Below are 27,028 nucleotides of genomic sequence, written 5' to 3' on the forward strand. Positions count from 1 at the left end.
CGCTACAAGTCCATTTGACGTATTCTCTTGATTTTCTATCTCACTCTTAGAGGTATTTCTTTTTGGTACTTATATTCTTTGATCTAATATTATTTTCTTAATAATGGCTTGACGTTCTTTTAATAAATCTTTTTTTATTATTAAATTTAAGATGTGTTTGATATATTGCCTAAAAGCTATGTTAATACATGTTGTAAAGGATTTATGGCAATAGGCTGTGATTAAGGCTATTGTTATGATCAGGGATTTAAATAGCGGTCGCGATCACGTTTTCGGTCGCGTCATATTTATCGCGTTTTCAGATATAACGGAGATCATTACGGTCACTGCGGTCATCGCGATCGTGAATTTTTTTATTTACATAATTTATATAAAATGTAATAATTATAATTATAAAAACTCTTATTCAATGATTTTAAAAATAGTTTATGACACTATGTTTTTTATTTTTTAAAAAAATTATTCATAATTTTATTTAGATTATAAAAAGCATTCATATTTGGTTTATTCACAAAAAAATTTATTAAATTTCATATAAAAATTATAAATTAATATATAACACAATCAAAATATAATATTTAATTTTAATTAATTTCTATCTAACTTATACAAAAAAATTTATCAAAAATTTTCATCTAAAATCTCTATATATATTATATTAAATTATTAATCCTTTAATTTTTTTTAATTATAAACCTTCAATCTCTCTAATTAGCTTTTATCTAAAAAAATTTCAAAAATGAAAACTTTTCAAACTTATATTTTTAATAAAATTTTCAAACCTATATTTTTTATTTTTTAATTTTTAATCTTAGTAAGAGTAATAGATCATAAAATGCTAAATTTTATTAAATAACTTAATTTTTTTTATACACTAATTGATATAAATTTTTTTGTCACAAATAACTTTTAATAATTATATAATAAATAAAATCTTTAATAATTACACAAAAATAACAAAAATTTATCTAATATCAAAAAAATTGACAACAATAAAATATCAAAACAAAAAAAAATTAAAATTTAGATACAAAATTATAAATTAATATATAACACAATCAAAATATAATATTTAATTTTAATTATTTTTCATCTAACTTATACAAAAAAATTTATCAAAATTTTTTATCTAAAATCTCTATGTATATTATATTAAATTATTAATCTCTTATTTTTTTAATTATAAATTTTTAAAACCTCTAATTAAATTTTATCTAAAAAATTTTCAAAAATTAATTACAAAATTAAATAAAAAATTCAACTCCCACCCCCAACACCCCACCACACCCAATCCCTTCCCCACCCCCCTACACCCCACCCCACCCCACCCCACCCCACCAAATCCCTCCCCATCCCACCCAATCCCTCTTCATGTGCTTGCCTTAATGCCCCTCAAATGTTTAATTATAGCAAGACGGTAGAACCATCTAGAACCAGCTTCTGTTCATCTTCTTTGCGTGTCTAAAGCTTTGTTTTTCAAAAATTTCTTTTTTTTTTTTTCATCTATCATTTTCTCTCGTATCTTTTCATAATTAGCACTTACACAGTACACCTCGTTCATCTCTCTCAAGTCTCAAACTCTCACAACAGATCATTTTACAAAAATTTTACAAAAAAAAGGTAATTTAACTTTCTTTTCTTACATTATTTGATCTTGAATGTTGATTGAAAACTTGATGCTGATTTGAATTTGGGTGTCGAAATGCTGAATGGTTGAAACTTGAAATTTTTTTTTCTCGAACTATTAGATCCGTGTATTAGATCCATGTAGGAAAATCTCCGTTAAGCAGTTATTTATGGCTGTTACATTCCGTTTTTGTCGTGAATGAATTTCACAATCGTATTTTATCCAATAGCGGTGGCGGGTGGTGACGCTACCGCTATTTTACGGCCACTGTTCCGCTTTTAAACCGCTATTTGAATCATTGGTTATGATGTAGGCTATAAGCTTAAATACTTGATCTCATGTTAATCTATTGCAAAGCCCTTTTTTCTTAGTCACTGAAGACAAAGCAATGCTTTAAATTGAAGAGAATATGTGTATAAATATTTGTTACTTTGTTATTGTCTGTGAAATGATCCTCTGTGAAGTAAAAGGAGCAAGTATGGATACTTTGTTATCGTCTAAGCTTTTGGCTTGATGAATTTTATTTTTGGTCACGATCTTAGAGTGCTTTGTATCACGTCCGTATGCCTAGTCTTTTGGCTTGATAAATTTTGTATCAGAGAAACTTTGAGGCATTGTTCTAAAATTAGTGTCATCAAGTTATTATTGAAGTATATTTGTTGGTTAGTTGTGTTATCATTCATGAGGATCAGAATTCTTGGTCGAATTTGTATTACATAAGTTTGTAATGATGATAAGTGATAATTAATATACATTGGCTACCCTAACTACATTGAAGGGGTCAGATTGAAAAGCAACCACCATCCTTTTTAAAGATAGTCTGCCAACTTCCTTTTGAGGGATTAATCATGTAGTTTCATATATGAATAATCATTAGAGTAATATGTCTTTTAGCTCAAAAATGATTGTCTTGGTGGGTTGTAGTTGAACTTTGTGTCTTGCTGGGTTGTAATTGAACTTTGTTTAATGGTAATTCAATACTATTTTGATTGGATAGCCAAAAAAATTATAATAGTATAGAACAGTTAATCTGAAAATGAGAAACAAATGTAAAGCGATTAACAAAACCTCGGAGCGAAGTGAGGCATTGAGGTATTACTTGCCCTTTTAGGATCTGCCTTTTGCTAGATCCTTCCAAATTTTAGAGAACGATTGGAAAATCGAAACTTACTTGGTTTTAGAGTTCTATCCTTAACCTAAAGAGGATACATATTACAAGGAAGAGGATACTAAAAACTCCTAAAAGATGAGAGAGGTTAGGTGCCATTAGCAAGTTTTGCTTTTGCATTGAAGGATTGCCTTTCTGTTGGCTATTAATTTCTACAAATCAAGCAACTTAATCAATCATGTTTTATTTTTCTTCTTTTGGCCTGAATTTTATTAAAATTGTTTCTTGCAAAAAAGATTCTAAGGCCATGGAATTTTATTTGGCTTGAATTTTTTAATAATTGGGCTTATAAGTGGACATTTTCATTTGCAAATAGGATTCTAAGGCTATGAAATTGTTTTCTTTCTCTATAGCCATCATGGTCATAGTGACTAATTATCTACAGCTTTATCAAACCAAAGAAAACTCTGTTTAGTTTGTTCTTAATTTGATTTGATGAAAGCTTGTATTGGAAATTTTTATTTAAAAAAAAAAATAGTCCGTTTTTTCAATTTTTTCTTAATTTTACTTTTCCATTCTATAAAAAATATTTACTTTTCCATTACCTGGAATTGGTCGCCAGCACAAGGTTTTTCACTTTTCCTTACTATCAATTTCTTAAGAAGTTACTATCAAATTATAATAACATTACTATATTATTATACCAAAAAAGAAGCCATGGACACATGCATGTGATAAGCTTAGTTATATCACTATCAGCCTCAAAAATACAGTTTAGAAATTGATGATGGTGATTTGATTGGCCTTCTAAAAAATATAGCAATGAAATAACCATAGTTTTCCTATACTTACAAATTATAAATGCTTCTCAAAATATACTATAATAACTAATTACGTCTATATATGTTTATTCAATTAATTGTCATCTTCTTGCAATTTCAGGTAATGGGTAGTAATGCTTTTTTATTTTTTAGAAAATTAAAGTTTGCTATTACTTTGATTATTTTGATTTTGTTCTGAAGTAAAGTAAGAAAACGGCATGGATAGCTTAATTACTCAAAAAAAAAAAAAAAAAAAAGATATGGGATAAGCATCGTGTCCATCAGCTTCAGGTGAGCACGACAAAATTTGTTGAATGGGAAGGTTCTTTTTGTCTCATCCCTTCAAATTATGCTTTTATGTTTTGTATTTCTTGTTTTCTTCCCCCTATTATATATATATATATATATATATATATATATATATATATTTTGCTACGATCAGATTTATAGAAAGTGAGTTGCAATAAGAAGTTTACTATAAGCGATGAGACCCAAATGCATTGTTGCAAAGTAAATTAGTTTTTTTTTAACCCGTGCATTTTTTATTATATTTTTCATAATTTAATACTAATTTATATATTATATATATAAATAAATATTTTCATAATCATTTATAATTTATAGTTTAAAATTACAAAAGCCGTCCATATATAAATTATTAGAAAAGAATCAAAATAAGTATTATAAAAATTTTGAATTATGAAAATAAAATTACATACAAATTTTAATTAAAAAATCATTTTTTTGTTCACAATTATATACACTCTTAAAAGTATATATTATTTTAGTATGAAAACTAAAATTTACATATGTGATATATCATAAAGACTTTTTTATATTTGATTTTGAAACTTTATTATGTCAAACTTTTGTAATAAAAATATGATTGTTTTATCTTTTTATATAAAAAAAAAAAAGAGTGATTGTGAGAAAAAATCATAAATATATTGTAAACATCAATTTTTGTCCCAGAATAAAATAAAAAATAATAATAATAATATTACAAAATACGAAATAAAAAAAATATACCAAAAATAATACAAAAACAAAAACAAAAAAAAATGAAAAATACCCAAAAAAAAAACAGAAGACAAAAAAAAATTAAGGATGGCAGTGGTGCCGTCCCTGGCACCACTGCCATCAGACCCTACCCTCCACACCTAATTACTTCTTCAGTTGACAAACATCAAATAAAACAAAATTGAATAAAAGAGGCACGGGGCTCGTGTTTACATCTTGTGACCGAGCCCCATGCCTTTCCCTCCAAACGCGTATGGCTGGAGCTCTATAAATAGAGCTCCTAGCGAAGACGTTGAAGGAGGAGAAAAAAAAAAAGAGAGAGAGATTCTGTCAAAAAAAAAAAAAGAAAAGGAAATCACAAAAAAAAAAAGAAAACAGTCCTCCCCGCAGGGAGGAACCCAGCGTCGAGAGCCCCTGCACAAAGAAAAATCAAAGTCAGTTCAAAAAAATAAAGCCAGAATATAAAAGAAAAAGGGATCTGACCGAAACTTCACTAGGAGATCTAGGGAAATGGGGACGCTTTTTGGTGAAAGGGACTTCAGATCTGAACTCAGGAGGTCGAGGGGAACGTTTTGGTATTTTTGAGAATTTTTCGACCACCGTCAACGGCGACCAGTGACCGGCGAACAGCGGCGAAGGAACGGCCGGCCGGCCATCTGCGTTTGGTCGGAGAAAAAAAAAACGAGAGAGAAAAAAAGGTTTTTTTTTTCTGAAGAGTGAAAGGAATGAGGGAAAGAAAAAATTTTAACTTTTATATAAACAGTCAATAGCCAAAACGACGTCGTTTCAATAAACGCTCCAAAACGCCGTCGTTTAAACCAAGGAGGATCCGCGCGTTGACCCGAACTCGACCCGGGGTCCGCGCAACTGACCCGTTAACCCGACTTCTCAACGACTCTGAACCGGTTTGACCAAATCGAACCGAACCGCTCTGGACCGGCTTGAACCGTTAAACCAACCAAACCGCTCCCAAACCGAACCGAACCGTCGAACTGTCGTTAACCGGTCCGGTTCAGGTAAAAAAAAAAATTTTTTTTTGAATTTTCTATTCTTTTTATATAATATTATCTTTGTTATTTTAAGTTTTTTTTTATGCATAAATGTTTAAATTTATTATGATAAATATTTAATTGTTATTAATAATAATAATAATAAAAATGAAAAAAATATAAAAGAAAAAAATAATATATTTTAAAAATGTTTAAATAGTAATAATAATAATGAAATAAGATTTTATTTTCCCTGCCTAGATGTTGGAGAGAATAAAAAAAATACATCTTCAAACAAATAATTCCGCCTAGATGTTGGGGAATTATTATTTAAATTTTCATAAAAAATGTATATAAGAAAATTCTAACTAGTTTTCCAAAATTATAAAAATTTTGAACTTGCTCTGAAAGTCTGCCTAGATGATGGAGATTTTTAGAGATGTTCACGTTTTAATTAAACCTCAAACCCTAAACTTAAACCTTAAAATTTACCCTTAATTTATTTCAAAATTTTAAGAACACTTGTGGAAGTCTCACATGAGATGATTTGTTCCCGAATACTGCCTAAATGATGGGGTATTTAGGAAACTCCATTTCATTAAGTTTTTCACACTGTGTTCTAAATTTATTAATAATAAAATTAAAAAATAAAAAGTATAATAAAATTGGGATCTTAAATATAAACAGTCGCACATAAGCTCTGTCTAGATGTTGGAGAGTCAAGGTGGTCTCATTATATTTAAGAATCCAACTCTTAAATTGCATTTCATGTTACATAACATTTATTGGCATACATACGTTAGCACGTTATTATCAGCATTTGTTTGTACTATTCTGTCTTTAATTTTTTATTTACTACTTAATGATAAAATATTTTACAATAAAAAAAATAATAATAAATAATACTAAATTTTTTTTTGTGATGTTATAAAATAAAATAAGAATAACATTCCGAAAGAAATAATTCTTGGTGCTCTGCCTAGATGTTGGAGAGTTATTAACAATTATTTTTTATAAAGAGTGTTATTTCATTTTAAGAATTGTTGTATTAAATCTTAAACGAAAAGAGTTATTTCAAATTCTGCCTAGATGTTGGAGAATTTCAAGATAATTCTTTAACTTAAAGATTTTTTCAATATTCCTAAATAAAAATTTTAGCAAAAAAATATTTTTTTAATGAAGAAAATTAATGTTAAATTTCAAATTAAAACTATTTTTATCCAACGTCAAAAATAGTGCATAATTAAATGGTACCAATTTATGGGCGTTGTGGGGGTGCTAATCCTTCCCCAAGCGTAACCGACTCTCGGACCCAACCTGATTTTTCGCATACTGAAATTTATCTTTTTGATAAACTTTAAACTTGTTTTTATAGTTTTATTAAAAAGATAAACTTTTGGGTGGTCAATCACACCCTAACAAAGATTGGTGGCGACTCCTCTTTTTATTTATTTTCTCCGATTTTAAAACCTCATTTTTACGTCTGACGGTCTCAAAACCGTTACGACATATATTTAATAATTATTTAATTTTAAAAAATAATAAATTTTTAAAAGTATTGTTTATCCAAATTTAATTTTAAATTAATAAAAAATATGTTAGTATAATTTTAAATTTAGATATGTGTGTAATTTTAAATTGAAATAAAATATCTTTCTTTTTTATTTTAAATCATAGAAAAATAAGGGCAAAAAATTGATAAATAACAGTAATTCAACTATAAAATTTATTTATTTAAGTTTATGTGAATAATGATTTAAAGGTGATGATTTTTTATGATTAGAATGTAACATTTAAAAGTATTTGAATTTTGTATTTCATATTTATGAGTAGGGTAAAGTATGACATATATTTTTCAAATATTTTTTGATTCATAAAAGTTTAGAAGTAAGAGAGACCATCTCATCTCTAAGGCTAAAGCAAGCGGCCAATCCAATTGGGATTTATGGATAAAATTTTAATTAGGATAAAACTTATATACTTTACAAGACTTTGATAACTTTAAAATTTTTAAAATTTGAATAATTAATTTAATAAAGTTATTTAGAATTATCCTACATAATAATAATATAGGTTATCCACTTAAGCATTGAAGCAAATCTTATTAAATTTTTTTATGTATATTATAATATAATATTATATATGATTTCTCTTATTTGAGTAATAATTTAATAGCAAAATGATAGTAATTAAGAAATTTAAAGAATGTGTTATTATTATATTATCTTTTTAAATTTCTTTAATCAATGTTTCATTTAGTCATTTTGTTAAATAAATTTGGTGCTACAACCAATTATTTAATTACAGTTTAATCTATTAGTAGGTAAGTTCCAATTGTAATTTAAAAAAGAAATATTTCAACAAAAATATGGTATGGTGAAGCTATAAATGTTGCTGTTATTAACTTAAGTAGAGAATTTGAAGGTTTATTATTCTATGTTTCATCTCATAGATATATTTTTTTTACTTGACAATATGTTTATCATTTTGTTGATTATTATTGGAAATGAGTTGGATTAATGTTGTTATTGGGTTTGATCCTGTGTAGACTGTTATTAGAAATTTACTAGTTATTATTTTATTCTTGATGCAGTGATTTTAACATAATTAGTTATATAAGCTTAATTATTGATTTAGAAATTTACTTTTTCTTTTTGTTGTTCTAGCCTAATAATTTTGTTTGGTTTTTCCTAATAAAGAGACCGTTCCACTTTTAATTTTTAAAAAAAATCCATTAAAATTTACACATTTATTTATAAATTTAATTACAGCACCCCACACATAGCTGGGGTTGCACAGTAGTTAATATAAAAATGATCTCATGCTTTATTAATAAAAATTTTAAATTAAAAAATTATCACATATTTTTATTAAAATATATTTAAAATAAATAATAAATTAATATAATAAAGATATATGATAATATTTTTTATTATTAAATTTCATTAATAAAATATAAAATAATAATTTTATCTATTTATTGGACCATTTTAAAATGTGAGTGTTTTATATGTAAATTAGTTTACTATTCGTACGATGCATAAATTATTTTTATTTATATAAATGTGTATACAAATATAAATTAATATTATTTAATCACTAACATGTTTGAAATATATATATATATCTATATATATAATACATATAATATAATTAAGACATAAAATCATAATAAAATTAAAGTTGTTAATTAAAAATTTGTTAAAATTTAAAATATAAATCATGATTAATATATCTAATATAAATACATTACTTTTAATTTTTATCATTTAATAATCAATTTATCATAATAATTTAAAATAAAAGTATTAAATTCAATTAATGTGTTTAATTAAAATAGATATTTTTATATTAAAGTGTATAGTTTCTTATAATTAAAAGTGACAACAGATTACAAATACTTGGAAAAAAAAGGACTCTAAATTTGTTAAATTGATCAAGAAAATATTATTAAATATTTATAAAGGAAAAATATATCAAATTAAAAGTATGTGAAGAGGGAAAATAGGAAATAAATGCACAGTTTCATTCTAAAAGATTTAATAGTTAATCAATTGAATAAAAAATTAATTAAATCATAAAAATTTTGACGTACCTTCACTATTATAATCATAATATAAATGATGAAAAGAAGGAGAATATAAAAATATTATTATTTTGTAAAAAAAAAATTATACATAGTTGAATAAGAAATTAATTCATAGTATTTACGAACCTTCATTTATGTGATTTTAAAAAAAAATTGAAAAAAATATTAAAATAAAAAGTAATAAATGTGTGTCAAAAAAATAAAAAAAAAATTATTTTTATAAAAACAAAATCATAAAAGTAATAATACCTTTCAAAAAAATTACGAATAAAAAACTCTACACTCCATACTATTTATAAATGTTGAATGATAATTACGATGTTTAAACTTTAAATTGACAATAATATCTTTTGAATTTAAAAATATATATAATAAATGATATTTGTGTTTTTGAATCTAAAAAAATTTTAAAATTAAAGGACTATAAAAAAGTTACCAAAGCAAAAATATCTTTTTGAAAATTTAAATTTAAAAAAAAATCTCTAACTGAAATTTTAACTAAATAAGATTAATTTTCTTGAGTTTTATATTTTTATTGCAACTTATTAAGATTTTTTATTTTTGAAAAAAAATCATAAATAATTTGGGTAAGATTTTACTTTTAAAATTTTTAAATTTGAATTTGAATTAAATATAATAAGCTTTGTCTATATGTCAAAAAAAAACTTATTCATCTAAGTGTTCACGTGACAATATTATCGGATATCTTTATATGTTGTAATATAATTATGATATATATGATTTTATTTATTTTTTATATAAAAATTTAGATAAAAAATTTATTCTAAAATCAAATTACTAATAATAAAATTAAATCTAAATTTTACTAAACATTATCATAAAAAAATTACTAATAATAAAAATTAAATCTAAATTTTACTAACAAAACATTTTTCAATTCAACAAAATCTTATTTGTTTAATATTTTGATCAATCATTTGTAATTATGTAAGGCTGAATGTTTCACATGAAAATAGAGAAAAATATACAAAGTAAATTACACAAATTTTTTGATTGGTGATTCTGCTCACGTAAATCATTTAAAAATATACAATGGTTTTTTTTTAATAAAAAAAGTTTCAAAACAAAAATCTAAAAAATGAAACTTTCAAAAAATAAAAAAGGACAAGAACCTAGTACGCTGTCGCACCATGAAAATCTGGCAAGCGCACCAACTCCTTTGTAGAACTCCGTTCTTCGTCTTGTCCGAAAGGGGAAAAAAGTCGAGTGTTATGATTTGGGACAAGCACTTTATCTTATTTTTTCTACACTCGTCTTATTGGACATTGCGGGTCCCCCTAATCTACGGCTGTAAAAACACATCTGCCTACATGCTGATTGTTGATTAGGAAATTTAAGAATGTTATATTATGATGATCGGCTGTGATTACACAATTAAGGGTAATAAATAGTAAAGAGCAAGAGTGAAACGGTGAGTTTAGAAGTGAGTTTTTTATTAGGTTTTGTGGAGCTGGAGAAGTGTACATGCAAACTGTGAGCTTCGACCAACTCCGAGAGGAAAAGCAGAAACAAATCCACAAGCAAAAAGCATAAGCAATTATTATCCCAAATTCACTACCATGACTGGTAATTATTATTTTGTTTCTTTTAATTCATTATTCAATAAAACTTCATTTTTTACTAATCAAATTCTTCTTTTCTATAGCGAATCAAGTATGTTTAGAACACTCCTTCAACGATCATCTAATTGCATAATCGAGTTTTTCTAGTTTTCTTTTATTTTTTGTTCCTTCTTAGTATTCAATTTTTTTTCTTTTCTAGGGTTTTCTTCTAATGCTATTCGCTTTTGTTTCTTTAAAGTGTGATATAAAGATATAAACTTTTTTCTTTTCTGGGTAATCAGGGATACCCAACAGCGGCAATGGCATTTTTATGGTGGGGGGATGGAGCTTTTTTTTTTTTTTTAAACTTTTCTGGAGGTTTTTGGGGACATGGGTTTTGTAAGATATTATGAACTTCACCTCATAAGGATTGATTTTTAAAGAAAATTAAAGCTAGTATTGGTGAAGCAAAAGTGGTCAAGGTACAGACGTATAGTCTTTGAGAGTGTCTCAAGCCCAGATTAGCGGGTCAAACTGAGATACAATCGATCAACCATCGACTGTAAGGGAACTAACAAACACAGCTGCCCTGGTCATACCAAAATGCAAGTTTGGTAGCCTTTCTTCCCTAGCAGATAGCTAAGGACATGGAATATGATCTGCTTAACATTTAATAGTATTGATTAAATCTTGTTTAATCAATTGATAGAAGAATTATATATACTGAGAATGCGATGCTGTGTTGAGATTGGTTTATGATATACTTCCTTCAATCTTAATTCATTTCTTCGAGTTATGTTTGCAGACCATGTGCAGGAGCAGGAGATGGAAATTGAAGCGCTGGAAGCAATACTTATGGATGAATTCAAAGGTCTTTTGCCCTCATTTTGTTGGACCTGTTTTTTTCTCCCTGATAAAATTTCATGTTCCCTCCTGACCTGTAATTGCTGCTTTTGTATCAGAAATTCACTCTGGTGAGAGTGGGCTAAGCACTTCGAATAGGTGCTTCCAAATAACATTATCTCCTCAGGTGTGTTTTATCCCAGACATAAGATTATCTTCCTTTTTTGTTATGTGATTGGCATTTCTTTATAAGCCCATTTTGTTCTAGTTTTTCATGGTGACCTTGCAATGCCACGGGCGTCAATAGAGTTATAGTTGTTTGCTGAGTAATAATGCACCTTTAAATGATTAGGAATGTTTGGCATGCACCTTTTAATGATTAGGATGTTCGGCATGCTTAGCTGCTAGTTCTACATCATTATTCATTCTTCATGACTTATGCCTTGGCAACTAATTTCCTCTCATCTGATTATCACATTTTGTGTTTGACAGGATGATGACACAGATCAGTCAACCAGCACACCAGGTTATTCTTTTTATATGATCCAACAGATTGTAGTGTGTCATATTTATCTGCCACTACACTTATATGCACACTCGAACAAATAAATTTATAACATCAAATTTGATTTAATTTGCTTTATTTTGGGAATTCTGCTTGCTGCCCGTAGTTCATGATTTTCTGTGTCCCTGTGAACATAAGCTGTTGCCAAAACTTCTTTGCAGTTCAGCTGGCTTTGGTTTTCTCACATACAGAAAAATATCCTGATGAGTCTCCACTTCTGAATGTAAAAAGGTCAGCATGTCCTTTCAGTGCAATGTACCAAAATGCATGCCACTATATTTATAGGGATATTTGTTACTGTCTCCTGTTTACACAAATTATCTAAGACAGAAATGATTTTTCCTTTTGTTTGAAGCTCATTTGAGCTTTGCTCGATGAGGATGGTGGAAAAGTTTTTAATCCTATGTTTGTGCTATAAAGTATGAAGGTGATTATGAATCTTAGCCATTAGGTTGAAAATTTTGCCATCCTTTCCTCTTTCCATTTTTGCTACCTATCTAAGTCTTAATCTTTCCTTGATCTTGTTGGGTGTTCTTAATACCATTTGAGATTAGACCAGCAAACAACTGCCTTTTTCTTTATTAACTGCTTTTTGTGTTTCTAATATTTGGTTAGAATTAAATGTTTCATGAGTTGCACCAACAATTAATCATATGCTCCTCACCTCTGAATTGACTGCTATTTGGTGCATATATGCAATATAGACCTCTAAAAATCATCAAGGCTTATTTTTTTAATCACCTTGGCTACTTGATTTTCGCCTTTCTAGATTTGCTATGTGGCAAAAGCAAAATCTTATTTGGTTAGAAATGAGCAAGTTCACACCTAATGGTTCCTAACTGAGTGAGATCATGGCTTTTGTTGTCCGTGAAACTAATTATTAAAAAGTATTTTCTTTTCTTCTATATCCAAACTCATTATTGCTTTTGAAAGCAAAGAAGGTATTAAAACTGACAACCAAATGGACCCTAATAGTTGTGTTGATCTACCTTTTGATTTTTGTCTTCTAATTTAATTTTAAAGCTACCTCAAGTGAAAGGCTACACTAAAATGTCAGTGGCTGCCATGTGACTAAATCCTATAAGTGTTATGTCCTTTCAGACTCTAATGTGTAGTTTCTTTCATTGATGACTCCAACTGATACAATAACTCAGACTAAAATAATAATCATATTTTGAATGTGTTAAATGATCAATATTGATGTTATTTAACATTTATCTTTCATGGATAGAAGACTGTATCATTTTGTGCTTGTTGCTTGCTGAAATTGAATGGACTTTATCTTGAGCATTTGGGATCTTGTTTAGAAGATGCATTATTTGCCCCTCGTGATCTAGTTCTTTCTGATGAACCTTTTTAAATAACCTGCACTTTTCATTTCCTTTTCCAGTATACGGGGAATACAAACCAATGACCTTAAAGTTTTGAAGGAAAAGCTGGAACAGGAGGTAACCTTGCAGGGCATTTATATCTTTCATATTTCCGGAATTTGTAATTTACAATTTAAGCATATCTAAAGCTTCCAGGAAATATTCTTCTGTAAATTTAGCTTTTGGCTCTTAATAGAGAGTCAACGCCATATCTTTCCCCAGCTCGTCACTGCGTACTGATAAATGTGAAATCTCTTGATTGGAATTGTTAAGTGGCTTAGGGAATCTCAAGTGTGCCAATCCTTTAGCTAATTGAACTTTGTTTCACGATCATCTTTAGCTAGCAGTAGCATCTGTTTAATAAATTAATCCTTCTTTCTAGTGGAAGGTTCCAATAAATTATTATTTTTAGTTGCTATGCCTATTAGCATCTTTTTCTTATATGTAAAGTGGTTATACATCTTAATTTGTCCAGGTTGTGCAGATCCTCACTTCATTTTACACTTTACAGGCATCTGAAAATCTTGGTATGGCTATGATTTACACTTTGGTTACATCAGCCAAGGAATGGCTATCTGAAAGATATGGCCAAGATGCTGATGCTAACAATGCTGAGGAAGAAGAGGCAACAAAAGATGAGGTGTGACTGTTATTATGCATTTTCATTTTCTCTGTTATCCTGGTTAGATGTTTATTAGATTCAAGAGTAAAAATAACATTTGTTTTTAGTAATCCTTTAGCAAATTCAATTTGCATTCCTATATCATTGCCCACCTGCTTGTTGGATGCAATGTTGTCCAGTGTATTTATGGCTTATTTAAGCAAAGGTCTGCAGATAGAACTACTTGCATGTGTTAACATCCAACAACTTAGACCTATAGAGAAGGAATGTTGTTTTTGCCCTAAGGTGCTGCAGTGCCACTGCCATTGTCAAGGTGGCGCCAGGTGATGCCTAATTAAGAGGAAGGATAGATTTTCAAATATATGTTTCAAAGGTATAAATGTGATAGCTTGTGCCCAAGATGAGTTTTTGATATTGAGGGATCTGGTATCCGATCATTTACTAGAAGCATGAAACAAATGAAGTTATTGTTCTTTTAAATGCTTGGTACTAGAAAACTAAAGGGTGTATGGTGAAGCTCCTGGTTTGCAATGTTCATAATGTGAATGTGTCAAATGAATCTCAACAGACATCAGTTTGAATGCTGGACAAAGTGGACTTGGTCAGACCAAAAAAAATCCTGTGAGTACAAAAACAAAATGACTTGAAAGTGAGTGTAGAAGAGAAGTGGAAGTTGAGACTAAGTCGCAACATCATAAAAGATGTTACATTTACAGCATTAGGTGTTAAAAACAATTGAAAAAAAAAATTGTGGAGAAGAGGATAGAAGTTGGATAGTTGAGTCACTTTTAATTAAAACCAATGAATGAGAAGAAGGATGTCTATGTTTCTCACTGTGCATGCTGTCTAGTTAATGGAAGGTGAGAGATAATACCTATTGAGCTTGTGATAATATGCTCTGAAACAAACTGGATCCAGTATCTTGCCTAATTTTCCTTCAACTGCTCCCACCACCCTTTTTTTCGAGTTCAAACTTCAAAATGCAGAAATGACCCGTGGGATTTTGGTATATGACAGGATCATGGCAAGGATGTTTTACGCTGATGTAACCCATCATAATCGGTTTCTTCAAATCAGGATTAACTGTGAATTTAGGAAAGAAAGGGCTAAAATTATTAAGATATACTATGCTGGTTACTGTTATAGCAGCCTGACTTTCATTCAAGTCATATGTACTGAAGAAAAGCACAGATATTTCCTCGTAGACAGTTTTAGACACCTTGTGGTTTGTGCTATTTTAAAAAATAAACTTTACTTGGAACTTTTAATGCTAATTGGTCAATCTGCTGTAAGAATGCCCTGTATTATCTAACAAAGCAGCAGTGTGATCCATTTTTTTGGGTTAAATCCAAGAGGAACAACAGAAAATTTTGTGCTAATTATAATCACAAATCAAGATGCTGTTCAAGTTTGAGAGCACTAAGCTTTCTCTTAATACCATATGTTAGTCTTTATGTAAGAGGAGCTATCATACCTTTTCCTTTCAGGTAATTGTACCACACGGAGAACCTGTTACTGTTGATACATTTTTGGCATGGAGAGAAAGGTTTGAGGCAGAGTTGGCACTAGAGCGAGCCAAGTAAGTTCCATAGCTGAATGCTTTTTGTACATATGTGGACATCCACACATTACTTTTATCTTAGTTTTTTGTTCTGAAGTCTGCAAGTTTGGTAGTGCTAAACGTGCTGAAGTTCCTTTTGCTTATTATTATTATATGAAGTTTATCCTTGGTAGAAAAGTGCTTGACCTGGGACAAGATGTAGAGGCATATGTCCTGCGTACAGTTTCCTGTCTTTGCAGTCTGGACTTAAATGGCACCTGTGTCTTACTTACATGAACTCATGTTCCCATAAAGAGCTCCATGTCATTAGGAAAATTAAAGGAGTAACTGAAATGCCATTTCTATTCTCGTTTGACACTTTAAACACAATTCATATCATGGAGATCTTTCTTGAAATAAAAGAAACAAAAATCCTGTAGATAGTTTCCATCTTAATAAATTTGGCTTTACAGATAAAGCACAAAGGCACCTAGATCAGAGAGGTGACTTTGCTGGAATATTGTCTAGAACCTGCATTGCTCGAACTTTGGAAGACGTGGGTCATATCCAACATGCATATGTACAATTTTTGCTAAGTTTTCCCTTATATTTGGAGGGTCATGCCTCATACTGCATTAACTTTGAGGTGTCTGATATGCATACTTTTAAAAAAAAAAAAGTAGGTTTCCCTCTTCTATTACAGTGCATGGATAGTTTCCTTGGTTTGTTATGTCTTATGTGTTAAAAAGAAGAAGCAAAAGAAAAGCTATCTATGCTTTGAAAATTGAAAGCCATATATTATGCTGTCACAAATTATGAACTCTCTGTGCATCAATTTTCAGGCTAATGCCAGAGTCTGCTTTTATGGCAACCAAAGAGAAGAAGCTCACAGGCAGGCAGTGGTTTGAAAGTGGAAGAGCTACTGCGGTAATTTATACTTCCTAATTTTTCCTCTCTATAGCATTGTGGAAACTTAACATCTATATTATTGTCATAAGGATTTGTTAGGATTCCAGAAACAAGCAGATTATTGTTTCATTTAAACTGGCTAATAATCTCAAATGATTAATTTGGATTTGGGATGGTCTACTTCCAATTCTTGTACCCATTGATTAATGATTCTTTCTCTAACATGTTTTTCCACCATTTTAAGAATAGAATATATAATCATTAACAGTTTTATGAAACCACTATTTTCTGCAGGAATAAGTTATATCTTTCCCCTATAAGATGAATCTGAGACTTAATTATCCAAAAAAAAAAAAGGGAAAAGAAAATCTTGGACTCTGTAAATTTATGTCAGTGTTAAAAAATGTATATGCAAGATGAGAAGTTTATTTAACATTATTCAGCCAAAGATTTAATTGGATTAATTGATTTCTATCTATGGTGGAAAGCAATCACGACTTAATGAAGAACGAATACAAGGATGTGATATTGGTAGAATGTTTAATTAATGTTACTGCATCATTAATATAGTGACTGTCTGTTCTGCAGAAAGGTGCAGCTCCAGTCAGTGAAGAATCTGATGTGGAAGACGAGGAAGATATTGATTTTGATGATGATGATTTTGAAGGTGAGTTGCTCTCTTGGCACACCAGACTGTAACTGGTACTGATTGTGCCAAGAACATGCATTTAATGTTTTCATAGTTTTGATATGGTTTGATAAAACTGAAGCATAAAATGTTAGCAAATTGGATGAAAGAAATTATTTGATCACTTTGGGTTAATGCAGATGATGAAGAAGATATGCTTGAGCACTATCTGGCTGAGAAGTCTGATTCATCCTCCCACTCTTCAAAGAGAACTGCTTAAAAGAAATTCTCGTGATTTGACATTTAAATATTTTTGATGCAGCATCTCCAGGTACTGGAAGTTTAACATTTCTCCCAATATTCATTTACTATGTATTTTGGCACACTTTATCTCTGGACACTTGAGAGCAAGTGGGAGCCATGGTTTCATGTTTAGAAACGTCCTCGCATTTAAGTATGGCAGCAAGGATGGAACTGATTGAAGGAAAATAACTTCTTTTGTAACATTGAGTTTTTGTTTTAAAGCACCATCTCTAATGTAAAATTCGCCAAATTTTGCCTAGTATTCAAAGATCAAAACAATTTTCATGCCTTTTAGTGGTCATGAACTTGTATTTTTCTGTGGTATTTTAAGCCATAAGGTATTAAGTTGCATCTTTGATTTTTGTTCAGCAAACTATATGCTAATTTGGAGTCATTACACACGATTTGCAGAGTGTAACGGTTTCATGTATGCTGGGACCGGGGGTGCTCAATTTAGGAAAGAGGGATTAAACAATTTCAATGATCATCAGGAACAAGGAAAAAGAGCAAAAAATAAAAAAGAATTCAAAATAGCAAGAAATGATATATTTTATTTTAAATTATTGTTGCTGTCAAGTATGTCACAGACTCTCAGTACTGAGCTAAAATTTCTAGGCAACTCTTGCAGGCCAAGAATAAACAACTATGACACGTTGCTTCTCCTAATTACTATTCCAATGAAATTCTAAACAAGTTATCCTTTCCCAAGTCTTCAACATTACTAGTACATTACAAATGTATGTTACAAAGAGATTTGTCATATCTCTAATTTTTCCTGGCATTTACTTCAAAGATCGAGATCTGAAAACCCATGTAATAAAGTTGGAGTGCAGTCTCCAGAGGTCACAGGTACTGACAACCAAGAAGCAGCCTTGGTGCACGTACAAATAATTCTACACCTTTCTTTTCTATACGCATCCTTGATCAGTCATGGCTTGAGCAATGGCCAGAAAAGCAGAGATGACCGCTCCATGTAGCAAAGCCCTGTTAAAAGTTAATGAAGAATGAGAGTGAACTATCAGTTGTACTTGGGAAGGACATAACATCAGTAACTACATCTTGGGTTCTCAAACAATATATTTCCAGCCATTATACCTTTCGAAGCCTGCCAACCTTTCAGGAATGTATAAAGAATGATCACTTAATAGCCATAATATAGAATGATTTTGGTCCAGAGCATAACAGTATAATAGATTGATTTCTACTTATTGAGAAATAAGAAACAGTCTGACTGCAATTTGGTGAAAGAATCGATTAAGAACACCAGATCAGCAGCAGATAGAAAACTAGTGTTTGATTCATGTACCTTGTGCCAAAGAGAAAAATAAATTATAAAAAGGCTTTCCACCTCACTTTCTTACTAGTAAAATGATAGTGCTAACACAAAAAAGCACTTACTCGGGACTTTCTTTTTGATAACCAAAATCATTTGCTGCTTTGAGGGCTCTATGGAATGTCTGTTTCATTGCTTCCTGCAAGTTTATGTGCAGAGAAGAATCCTCACTAAATTTGGTCATAACCAGATGTAAAATTAGCTGTCAAGTTAAAAAAGGGAAGAAATCTGAAATAAGCTACAATGGTAAATCCAAAAGAAGCCAACTCAAATTCACTTAGTATTATACTGACATGATCTTTGCAATTTCAATACTCCCAATCACTATAAAAGGTATTTTATGTTAAATAAAAACACTCGGTTAATCAACAATTGACTAGTACCAAGTTTGAGTTTATCTGAGTTATATAGCCAAAGTGACTGCAGGGTACATAAATATATGGCATCTACTGAAGCAAATAGAAGTAGGATGTTGCACCGTGGTAGTACTAGCAAACTGTCAAATGCTACTCTAGGTTAACACACCTTTTAACAAAGACATGTAAATCTTACCTGTAATTTAGATTCAAAATCCTCCGGTGACCAATGCATTACATTACACTCATGGTTTAATTCAATTTCTCCTGCAACAACCTGTAATTGTGTCATGGAGTCAGCAAATAAAGTAATATTATAAACAGAAAACATCCCAAAATTCATGCCAATATGGATGAATAAAGACATGTTCACAACAGTCTCAGCTTTACCATCCACCTTCAAAATATTTGGCTATCCCAGAAATAATCATTTAGACCAGTCCACAAATTCAGAGGCATTATAGACTTAGCCATAAATCATTGTCCTAAATCAGCATATCTGGCACTTGCTGTTAAAAGATGACTCCCCTGTTAAAGAGAATGAACTAATTTTTCTATTGGAATTTGCTGCTATTTCTTATAACCATCATACTTTATCTTCAATTTTCTTTTGCATCTTTGTGACAAAAAATTTCATTTGCTATTAAAGTAAGAAATTGGTGGCTCTCTTCCCCTTTGATAGCATCACATTCCAATACAGCACGATATGATGAATCAGACATAAGCACATTATGCTTACGAAAAATACGTATATTTACCTTTACTGCAATTCAGGTTCTAATCATTCAAATCTATATTTGCATATTCTTCTTATATCATTATAGAATTTATTCCATGAACATTCCTTTTGTTTAGAAGAAAAATCAAGCCTACTCTGAATTTGCATAAAAGCAAATGAAATTATTGCCTCATAATTAAACCTATTTATGATAATGAAAACTAATTTCATCAAGAAGATCGAGAAAGTGAAGATCACACCCCTCCAGCACCAGCGGCCATGGCAGGAGCAATGAGAACATTAGCCTTTTTCAATGCATCAACTGCTTCAGGACTGCAAGGCATATTTGAGCCTAGGAGACCACAATAACATATAACTATTAGCTAATATAATTAGTATCATTATTCTCCAAGATAGAAATATATTAAAATATTTTTCTCTCCATATCAGGGACTACTACCTTCTACAAGTATATGACAACCTGAATTAACCAGATTAATGGCATCAACCTGGTCAATTTCATTTTGAGAACCACAGGGAATTGCGACATCACACCTTTCATTCCAAGGCTTTGCTTCATCATAGTACTTAGCCCGAGCATAAGTCTTTGAATAATCTCTGCATACTCAAAATTTATAATAGCAGCTCTCAAGAATCACTAAAAGAAATGAAATTTAAATTGAAGTATGGAAATGACAGTGAAGAAAACACACCTCAAACTTCTTTGTTGAGCTTTGAGATCCCTCAAAAATGATATTTTCACATAATCAAATCCATCCTCATCAACCAAGTATCCCTTCGAATCTGTGCCACATATCAGGCAAAGGTAAATGATTAATAGATGAACATCTGTTTCAACCAACTTTTATTTGCTAAGATCTTCACTAAGCTGAATGTGCCATCAACTTTATTTGCTTGCACTGAGGCTACTATACATCATATAAGTTCCTAATAATAGCATTTTGAAATTTCAAGCTTTATTCCACATACTGAAAAAGCAAGGATAATACACCAGAATCATATCAAACAATCACAAGTAAACTATTGTATATTTGTATGTTTACCGTCCTGTAGATCATTTCCCTAAATCAAGTTAAAGGGTAAACAAAGCAACCAATGTGCTAGACATCAAGAAATATATAAAGAACTTCTTGGCGATGAGAAAAAGAACCATGAACAATGAACTTGAGTACGATTTGTAAGGCACTTTAGAATGGCTAAGATCCTTCATGTACATTAGAAATTACAAGTGATGAGCACAAGGTTAACATGATAAAAATACTTGCAAACAAGAAATAGACCAATTAATTCTAGCTCAATCAACTCATGGGGCAACTGCAACTGTTAAGAAAAAAGCAATGCAAAATTAATGTACTTTCTGCAAGAAAGCTCATTTAGCGTCAGTATGACCATTTTTCACTGAAATTAGCAAAATAGCTAGAATGACAATGAAACCAAAGGAATTCTGTAATAATCATCACATAACAAGTGCATAGCAACATTACAAGTAATTATTTTTTCAATGCACCCAATGTGGAATGGAGAATTACCTGATACTGTAATTGGAAGAGCACCAACAGCAACAAGCTTTTCCAGAACATGCAATGCAATCTTTCCAAAACCACTTACAACACATCTGGAGGAAGATTCCAGCGAAATTATATTCATGTGATCAATTTAGTGAAACGACTAACAGGAGTAGACTTCAATATTGTGATAAATCTACTTTTTGGTATATCAAATGACTAACAGGTCTTTCCAAAAAAAAAAAGAAACAAGTTATTCACCAGAGAAAATTCCACCTTTTTATATTTGCACAAATTAGGGAAAACATTACATGGAACTACAACTTATACTCAAGGCTACAATATGCATTTTAAGTCTAGCTAATAATAAGCATCAAAAGTTAGGAAAAAGTAACCTCAGTCCTTTGATATCTTTATTCAACTCTGCAAGAATAAGCTGGGCAAAGAAAACCTGCAGAAGCATGAGATCTTTATCAAAATCCAAGCTATCAGAAAGAGATATATACATGGAAAAGACTGAACCCACTATAAAGACAAACATTGAAATAGTGAAGCAGAATAAGAATCTTTTATGGATGAAGAGGTGCAAAGTCAGGCATTAATGCATTCACCCTGATATTTAACTACCTATCTACAATTAAATAGTATGGAGTGGAGATGAGTTATAAGTTACCAAGCCATAAGCAGTTGCTTCAGTTCGAAGGCTAGAGCCAGACCAAAAGATCCTTGGCCCTGTAAAACTTCCCTGCATAAGGAAAAAAATGAAGACATAAAGACCACCTCATAATTTCATTCAACATTGAATTCTCACTAAATAACTTAAACCTTCCATTTCTCTAACAACTCATAAAATTATGTAAAGGAATAGATATAATAGTTAAGATCCTAAAATGACATATAGGCTGCAATGTCTACAAACATAAAACCAAAGTTTAAATTTTTAAAGGAATATATAGTATCAGAAAATGATTTTCAAAAATCAATATGTACACGGACAATTTTATTTCTAAAATTACACATGCATCTGCAAATGTGAACAGATGTGTTGAAGTGTCAGAAAAGGGAAGCTTTCAAAAATAGACACACACATGCATACACACTAAATGTTGGGTAGGTTTACCCTCTTAGGTCTCATAATTTTCCAAATGCAATATTCAAGTTTACTCAACTTTTTGATTCTGTTCAAATCTTTGAAGTCCAAATGACCAAGTGCAAAACTTGACAGGTTTACAGCAAAAAGCACACCAGAAAACAAAATAAAATTATCTTTCTAAACTTGTGGTAATCCAACAGCTATAAAGAATTTCAACCTTCAAAGCACCCATTACCTTGAGACCCAGTGAAATGTACCATACAAAACCAAATAAATACAAGAGAAAAGATGGTATGGACCTTGCAACAATTCAAGCAATCATTTGATCTTCACGAAATTAAATGAAGCAGACATGAAATTATTAGCCCATAGCAAGAACCGAAAAGATTAAAATAGAAGTTTAAGTGTTCAAAATACCTGAAAGTTACCAGCTAAACGTCTGTATTGTCCAAAGAGGTATCCCATTTCTCTAATACCAACTCCCATTTCCTCTGACGGAAGGTCCTGACAATATAAAATGGAAATCAGATATGCGGGGCTACAAATTAAAGAGCATATTCAAGCAGAGAAGAGAGGGGTCTTACTCACTCACCTTGTCAGGACCAAAATAATGATACATCTCATTCATGAAACTTTGACAAAACCGCATGATCTGCTAGCGTGGGTTTCATAAACAACTGTAAGAGGATTGCTAGGGTTTCTAAGAAGGTTCTTATTAATGATATTAATAAAATATGAAAAAGGATATGACCTCATTATCACTCTTTCCTTTTGGATCAAAATCACTTCCACCTGCCGCCCCACCTAGTTTGTAGGGTGATAAAGCATTCTTTAATGTCTGCAAAGAGGTCAAATGACAAGTTCTCACTTATTAGGAGATTTTTAAAAGCCAAACGAATTTTTCATTACTCATTTTTGCTATCATTCTGAACAAATAGTCCCTTTTAGTATGAAGCAAACATATTTTGTGTTTTTTATTTATCTTCTGCTGACATGTGTTCAGCAGTTGGCCTAACGAACAAATCTGTAGGGTTTTTTTAAGCAACAGTTACCTTGGATGCACTTAAGGGTAAAGCTCGAGAAAACTTGCTATCTGGAAAAGAGTTAAGAATGAGTAAATTAACATGAAATAGAAAGTGCAGAAAGTACCTGTTCAAAACCAAGAAATTTGGCAATACTTAAATTCATTTTTTGATGAAACCGAATACCACCCCTACATGGACCCAGCGCCTGGTTAAAGTGTACCCTGAAGCCTCGATTGACATGTGTTTCACCTTTATCATCCACCCATGGAACTCGAAAAACAATCATACGCTCTGGTTCTAACAAGCGCTCCATGATATTGACATAACTGAAGCAAAATAGAGCAAGATGATACCAATAGTACATATGACGGAGAACTCTTTACTTCGGATGATTAAGAACAAATCATAGATAACAAACTTTTCTGGCAAAACTCACTGGGAATTTTTGGCAATCACTCTCTCTAAAGCATGAACAGCTTCTTGTACAGATTGTATGAACTCAGCTTCATGGGGGTCCCTTTTCAGTGCAGCCTCAATGATTGATCCAGCCGTTTTGGACATAAGAGCTTCAATTGAGGAAAAATTTTCCCAGGGATAGCAAAAACGAATATAAAGGTTAGATTTTTAATCCTTTTTTAAGGGGGGGGAAAAGTAACAAACTATTATTTTCAACAATCAGTTTGGTAAACATATGCATGCTAGAATCAAAATAACTAAAACAATCATTCAAAAGGAAATTTCATCCAAAGGCTATTTAGTTCAGAAAAACAGGAGGATGAGTTAAAACCTTCCATAGTTCATTCTGACAAGTTCTGTTGATACAGGTGCAATATTTTTATTATGCTCTATGCAGCAGCTACTTTTTCAAAAAATTTAACCAAGTATTCAGAAGGCGTAGAGAATAAAGAATTGTGCAATCATTTAACAGCCTATAGCTATAACCTATTGTAATGCTAACAGGAACGATGTTCTGTGTCATAACAAAGTTTTAATTCTGTAATGACAGAAACCATTCTTCTGTCACCAGTTAAGAGTTTTAGTAGCGCACCACAGCACCAGCAGAGGCTTGAGAGAAAATAAAAATTGTCCAATTGGACTCCCATTCATACTTTTTATTTTAAGAATTTAAAAAACCTCTAACATTTGGATTCTAATGAAGGTCATTTGAAAGCTGTCCCCCAGATTACAAACTACAGTGGTTCATTCAAAGTTATGTTGCATTAATCTAAGTTAAATGTACTTTGATAAAATGATTCAACTTCCCTATACTAGATATAATAGTACCACCTTGCAACTAAAATAATAATAACAACAGTTAATGCTTCAGCACTACAAGATTAAAAGAGTACAAGGCTTCTGCATAAGGTGGGAGTTAAAAATAGAAAAATCTAATGGCTTATGATGAACACTGTTCGCATCAATCAAATCCACATACTAAATATGATAGATTGAGATGACTAACCTTTTACATTAATGGGTTTATCAGCAACAATCTTATCCTTCGAGGCCATTTGGAGACGGAGAGCCTCCTTGTGAAGCAAACTATTGTTGTGCTCTTCCAATGCACTCATCTGCATATTTCTACTACCTTCATTCCCATAAGGATTCCTTCTATGCTTTCTACCATATTCTTTACAAACAGAGCAGAATATCCTTGCCGTTCCTTCCTTCACATCAACATATGCCCACTTGTAAGTATCAGCCCACTCCTCTCTCCATCTTTTCACAACCTTCTTCTTTCTTTTTGCAGGTTGTGCCTTCGACATATCTTGATCATCATTTGGGAGTTGAGAGACCATTGCCATCTGCTTAGATTCATCCTGCTCTTCAGCAGAAGGTTCTTGTGTTGGGCCACCAATGAGAGGAGTGTTGGAGAAGGAAGGGTCATCATCTCCAGGTCCAATCTCCAAATCAATCCCCTCATCAAGAGATCTGACCAGATGCCTTTGTGCTTGAATCAAGTTGATATCACCCATTGTAGAATTCATCCCTGGCCCACCACCTGGTAGCAACATTCAGCATGACAATCTCACCCAACAACTTAAAGAGCTAGGTTTCCTGTCAACATAAGAAGCTGCATAAAAATCAAACTGATTATAGAAAAATAAAAGTTACGATTTCTCCCCCAACTAAATGAAACTAAGATATTCCAGCTATCACTTACATAGCAGCAGAACACTTATATCAAGTCTAGACATTTTAAGGCATAAGAGGGTAGAGTGAAAAAAGAAGAGGACAGAGTAGAGGAAGTTACTCTCCTGCACCTCATTTGAGATTGAAGTGGAGAGTTGAGTACAGCAAAAAAATGAGTTTATGTATTATAACCGACGTACTCTGATTTAAGATCATTGCTAAAATAAATTTCAAAAGATAAAAATGGGTGTTCAGGTTGAAATCATTAAAGTGGAATACTCTACTCCCAAATCCTATCAATTTGAAGAAATATAAGAAGGGAGGTTTTGAGGGGACTTGATTCACCTACAAACCCCCTTGCCCCTCTCCCCCCATTTAAAGTACAAAAAAAGACTCTGAAACATAGTAAGTAATCCTTTTACTCTTTTTCACTCTACTCCCCTCCTTCCAAACACACAGTAATTGCATCAATTGCTTCCAGTTTTACATTTTGTTGAATTCCAGACAACATATTACACAAAATTCGAAATTAAACCTTTTCTATTGCCTACATTTTTAATTAGGATGGTTAGATGAGAGATGGCTATAGATAATCACATGGAATAAATTATGACGAATTTCAATAACAAAGATAAAAGCATAAGCATAGTGAAGCCATCATGAACCGAAACCAGCAAAACCCTTCAAGTTTACAAAAATTCAGGGTAGAGAAACATGGTCAACTTGCCACACATAAAAATCAACTCAGTGTACGCATTGTTGTACATAAAAACCCAAACTTCTGGTATCTACACTCACTTTCCAATATATTTCAGAATCTAACAAGTAAACAACCCTTCGGATTGCCCAAGAAAAGGCTAAGCAAATTCAGGCCGCAAATTCAATTCTTAGAAACCACAACTACTTCTAAATTTCATCAGCAACCTAATAAAAATCACAATATAAACACTTCAAAATTGAAAATTGAAACCAATCCCAAAGCAAAAAAGTCAGTAAATTACCATATTACTCAAAACCCAACAGTTTACATACAAAAAATAATAACCCCGAACTAAAAAAGTGATAAATTCAAAATTTTCAACATACCAAGAAGTTAATTTGGTAGCTTAAGGAGTGCCCAGAAGCTAAAAGCAAGAGAACAAGATAAAGTACCTTGGAAATTCAGCACAAAGGTAACAACTTTGAAAACCAATGAGCCAAATTTTACAGCCCCTTCAAAAACTGGGCACCCTTTTAGTCCTGAGTCCTCTTTTTTTTTTTTTTTCCTTTAACAATTTGGCTCGTATATCTAAAACTGACAGTGACATCTTGCTCTTCTTGATGATAATTTTATTCTCCGTACATAACT

At 31.0% G+C, this 27,028-nt stretch overlaps 2 protein-coding genes across 9 annotated transcripts; one reads left to right on the top strand and one right to left on the bottom strand.

The window, feature by feature from the left end:
- Positions 1-10,635: 10,635 nt before the first annotated feature.
- On the top strand, positions 10,636-17,790 carry LOC111278969 (uncharacterized). 2 transcript variants are annotated; one of them, XM_022865762.2, is made up of 11 exons: positions 10,636-10,741; positions 11,522-11,587; positions 11,679-11,746; positions 12,052-12,085; positions 12,286-12,355; positions 13,515-13,572; positions 14,006-14,134; positions 15,604-15,695; positions 16,499-16,583; positions 17,154-17,232; positions 17,394-17,790. In XM_022865762.2, the coding sequence occupies exons 1-11, from the start codon at positions 10,735-10,737 to the stop codon at positions 17,471-17,473; spliced, it is 768 nt and encodes a 255-aa protein (XP_022721497.1). In that variant the 5' UTR covers positions 10,636-10,734; the 3' UTR covers positions 17,474-17,790. The 2 variants fall into 2 exon arrangements, with proteins under 2 accessions (XP_022721497.1, XP_089620831.1); XM_089764705.1 differs by having other exon boundaries at positions 12,291-12,355.
- Positions 17,791-18,027: 237 nt separating this feature from the next.
- LOC111278968 (uncharacterized) lies at positions 18,028-27,028 on the bottom strand. Of its 7 annotated transcripts, none has more exons than XM_022865760.2 (16): positions 26,833-27,028; positions 25,010-25,605; positions 23,984-24,113; positions 23,672-23,873; positions 23,274-23,360; positions 23,115-23,174; positions 22,940-23,026; positions 22,103-22,174; positions 21,825-21,880; positions 21,454-21,539; positions 20,617-20,707; positions 20,364-20,521; positions 20,164-20,255; positions 19,382-19,462; positions 18,895-18,968; positions 18,028-18,480 (listed from the first exon to the last, which is right to left on the bottom strand). In XM_022865760.2, the coding sequence occupies exons 2-16, from the start codon at positions 25,560-25,562 to the stop codon at positions 18,405-18,407; spliced, it is 1,905 nt and encodes a 634-aa protein (XP_022721495.1). In that variant the 5' UTR covers positions 25,563-25,605; positions 26,833-27,028; the 3' UTR covers positions 18,028-18,404. The 7 variants fall into 7 exon arrangements, with proteins under 7 accessions (XP_022721495.1, XP_022721492.1, XP_089620830.1 ...); XM_022865757.2 differs by having other exon boundaries at positions 18,895-19,031; XM_089764704.1 differs by having other exon boundaries at positions 25,010-25,621.

Source organism: Durio zibethinus, chromosome 8 (assembly GCF_047325235.1).
Source record: "Durio zibethinus cultivar Kanyao isolate XHJ-2024 chromosome 8, ASM4732523v1, whole genome shotgun sequence".
In the NCBI taxonomy this organism is placed as follows: Eukaryota; Viridiplantae; Streptophyta; class Magnoliopsida; order Malvales; family Malvaceae; genus Durio; species Durio zibethinus.

Excerpts from the sequence above, each read along its gene's own strand:
- LOC111278969 (XM_022865762.2), top strand. Across the intron at positions 12,356-13,514 it reads CCACTTCTGAATGTAAAAAG|TATACGGGGAATACAAACCA; the intron begins GTCAGCATGTCC and ends TTCCTTTTCCAG. Across the intron at positions 13,573-14,005 it reads AGGAAAAGCTGGAACAGGAG|GCATCTGAAAATCTTGGTAT; the intron begins GTAACCTTGCAG and ends TACACTTTACAG.
- LOC111278968 (XM_022865757.2), bottom strand. The coding sequence starts at position 25,562 with ATGTTGCTACCAGGTGGTGGGCCAGGGATGAATTCTACAATGGGTGAT. Across the intron at positions 23,175-23,273 it reads AAGGAAAGAGTGATAATGAG|ATCATGCGGTTTTGTCAAAG; the intron begins GTCATATCCTTT and ends CCACGCTAGCAG. Across the intron at positions 21,881-22,102 it reads AAGCAACTGCTTATGGCTTG|GTTTTCTTTGCCCAGCTTAT; the intron begins GTAACTTATAAC and ends ATGCTTCTGCAG.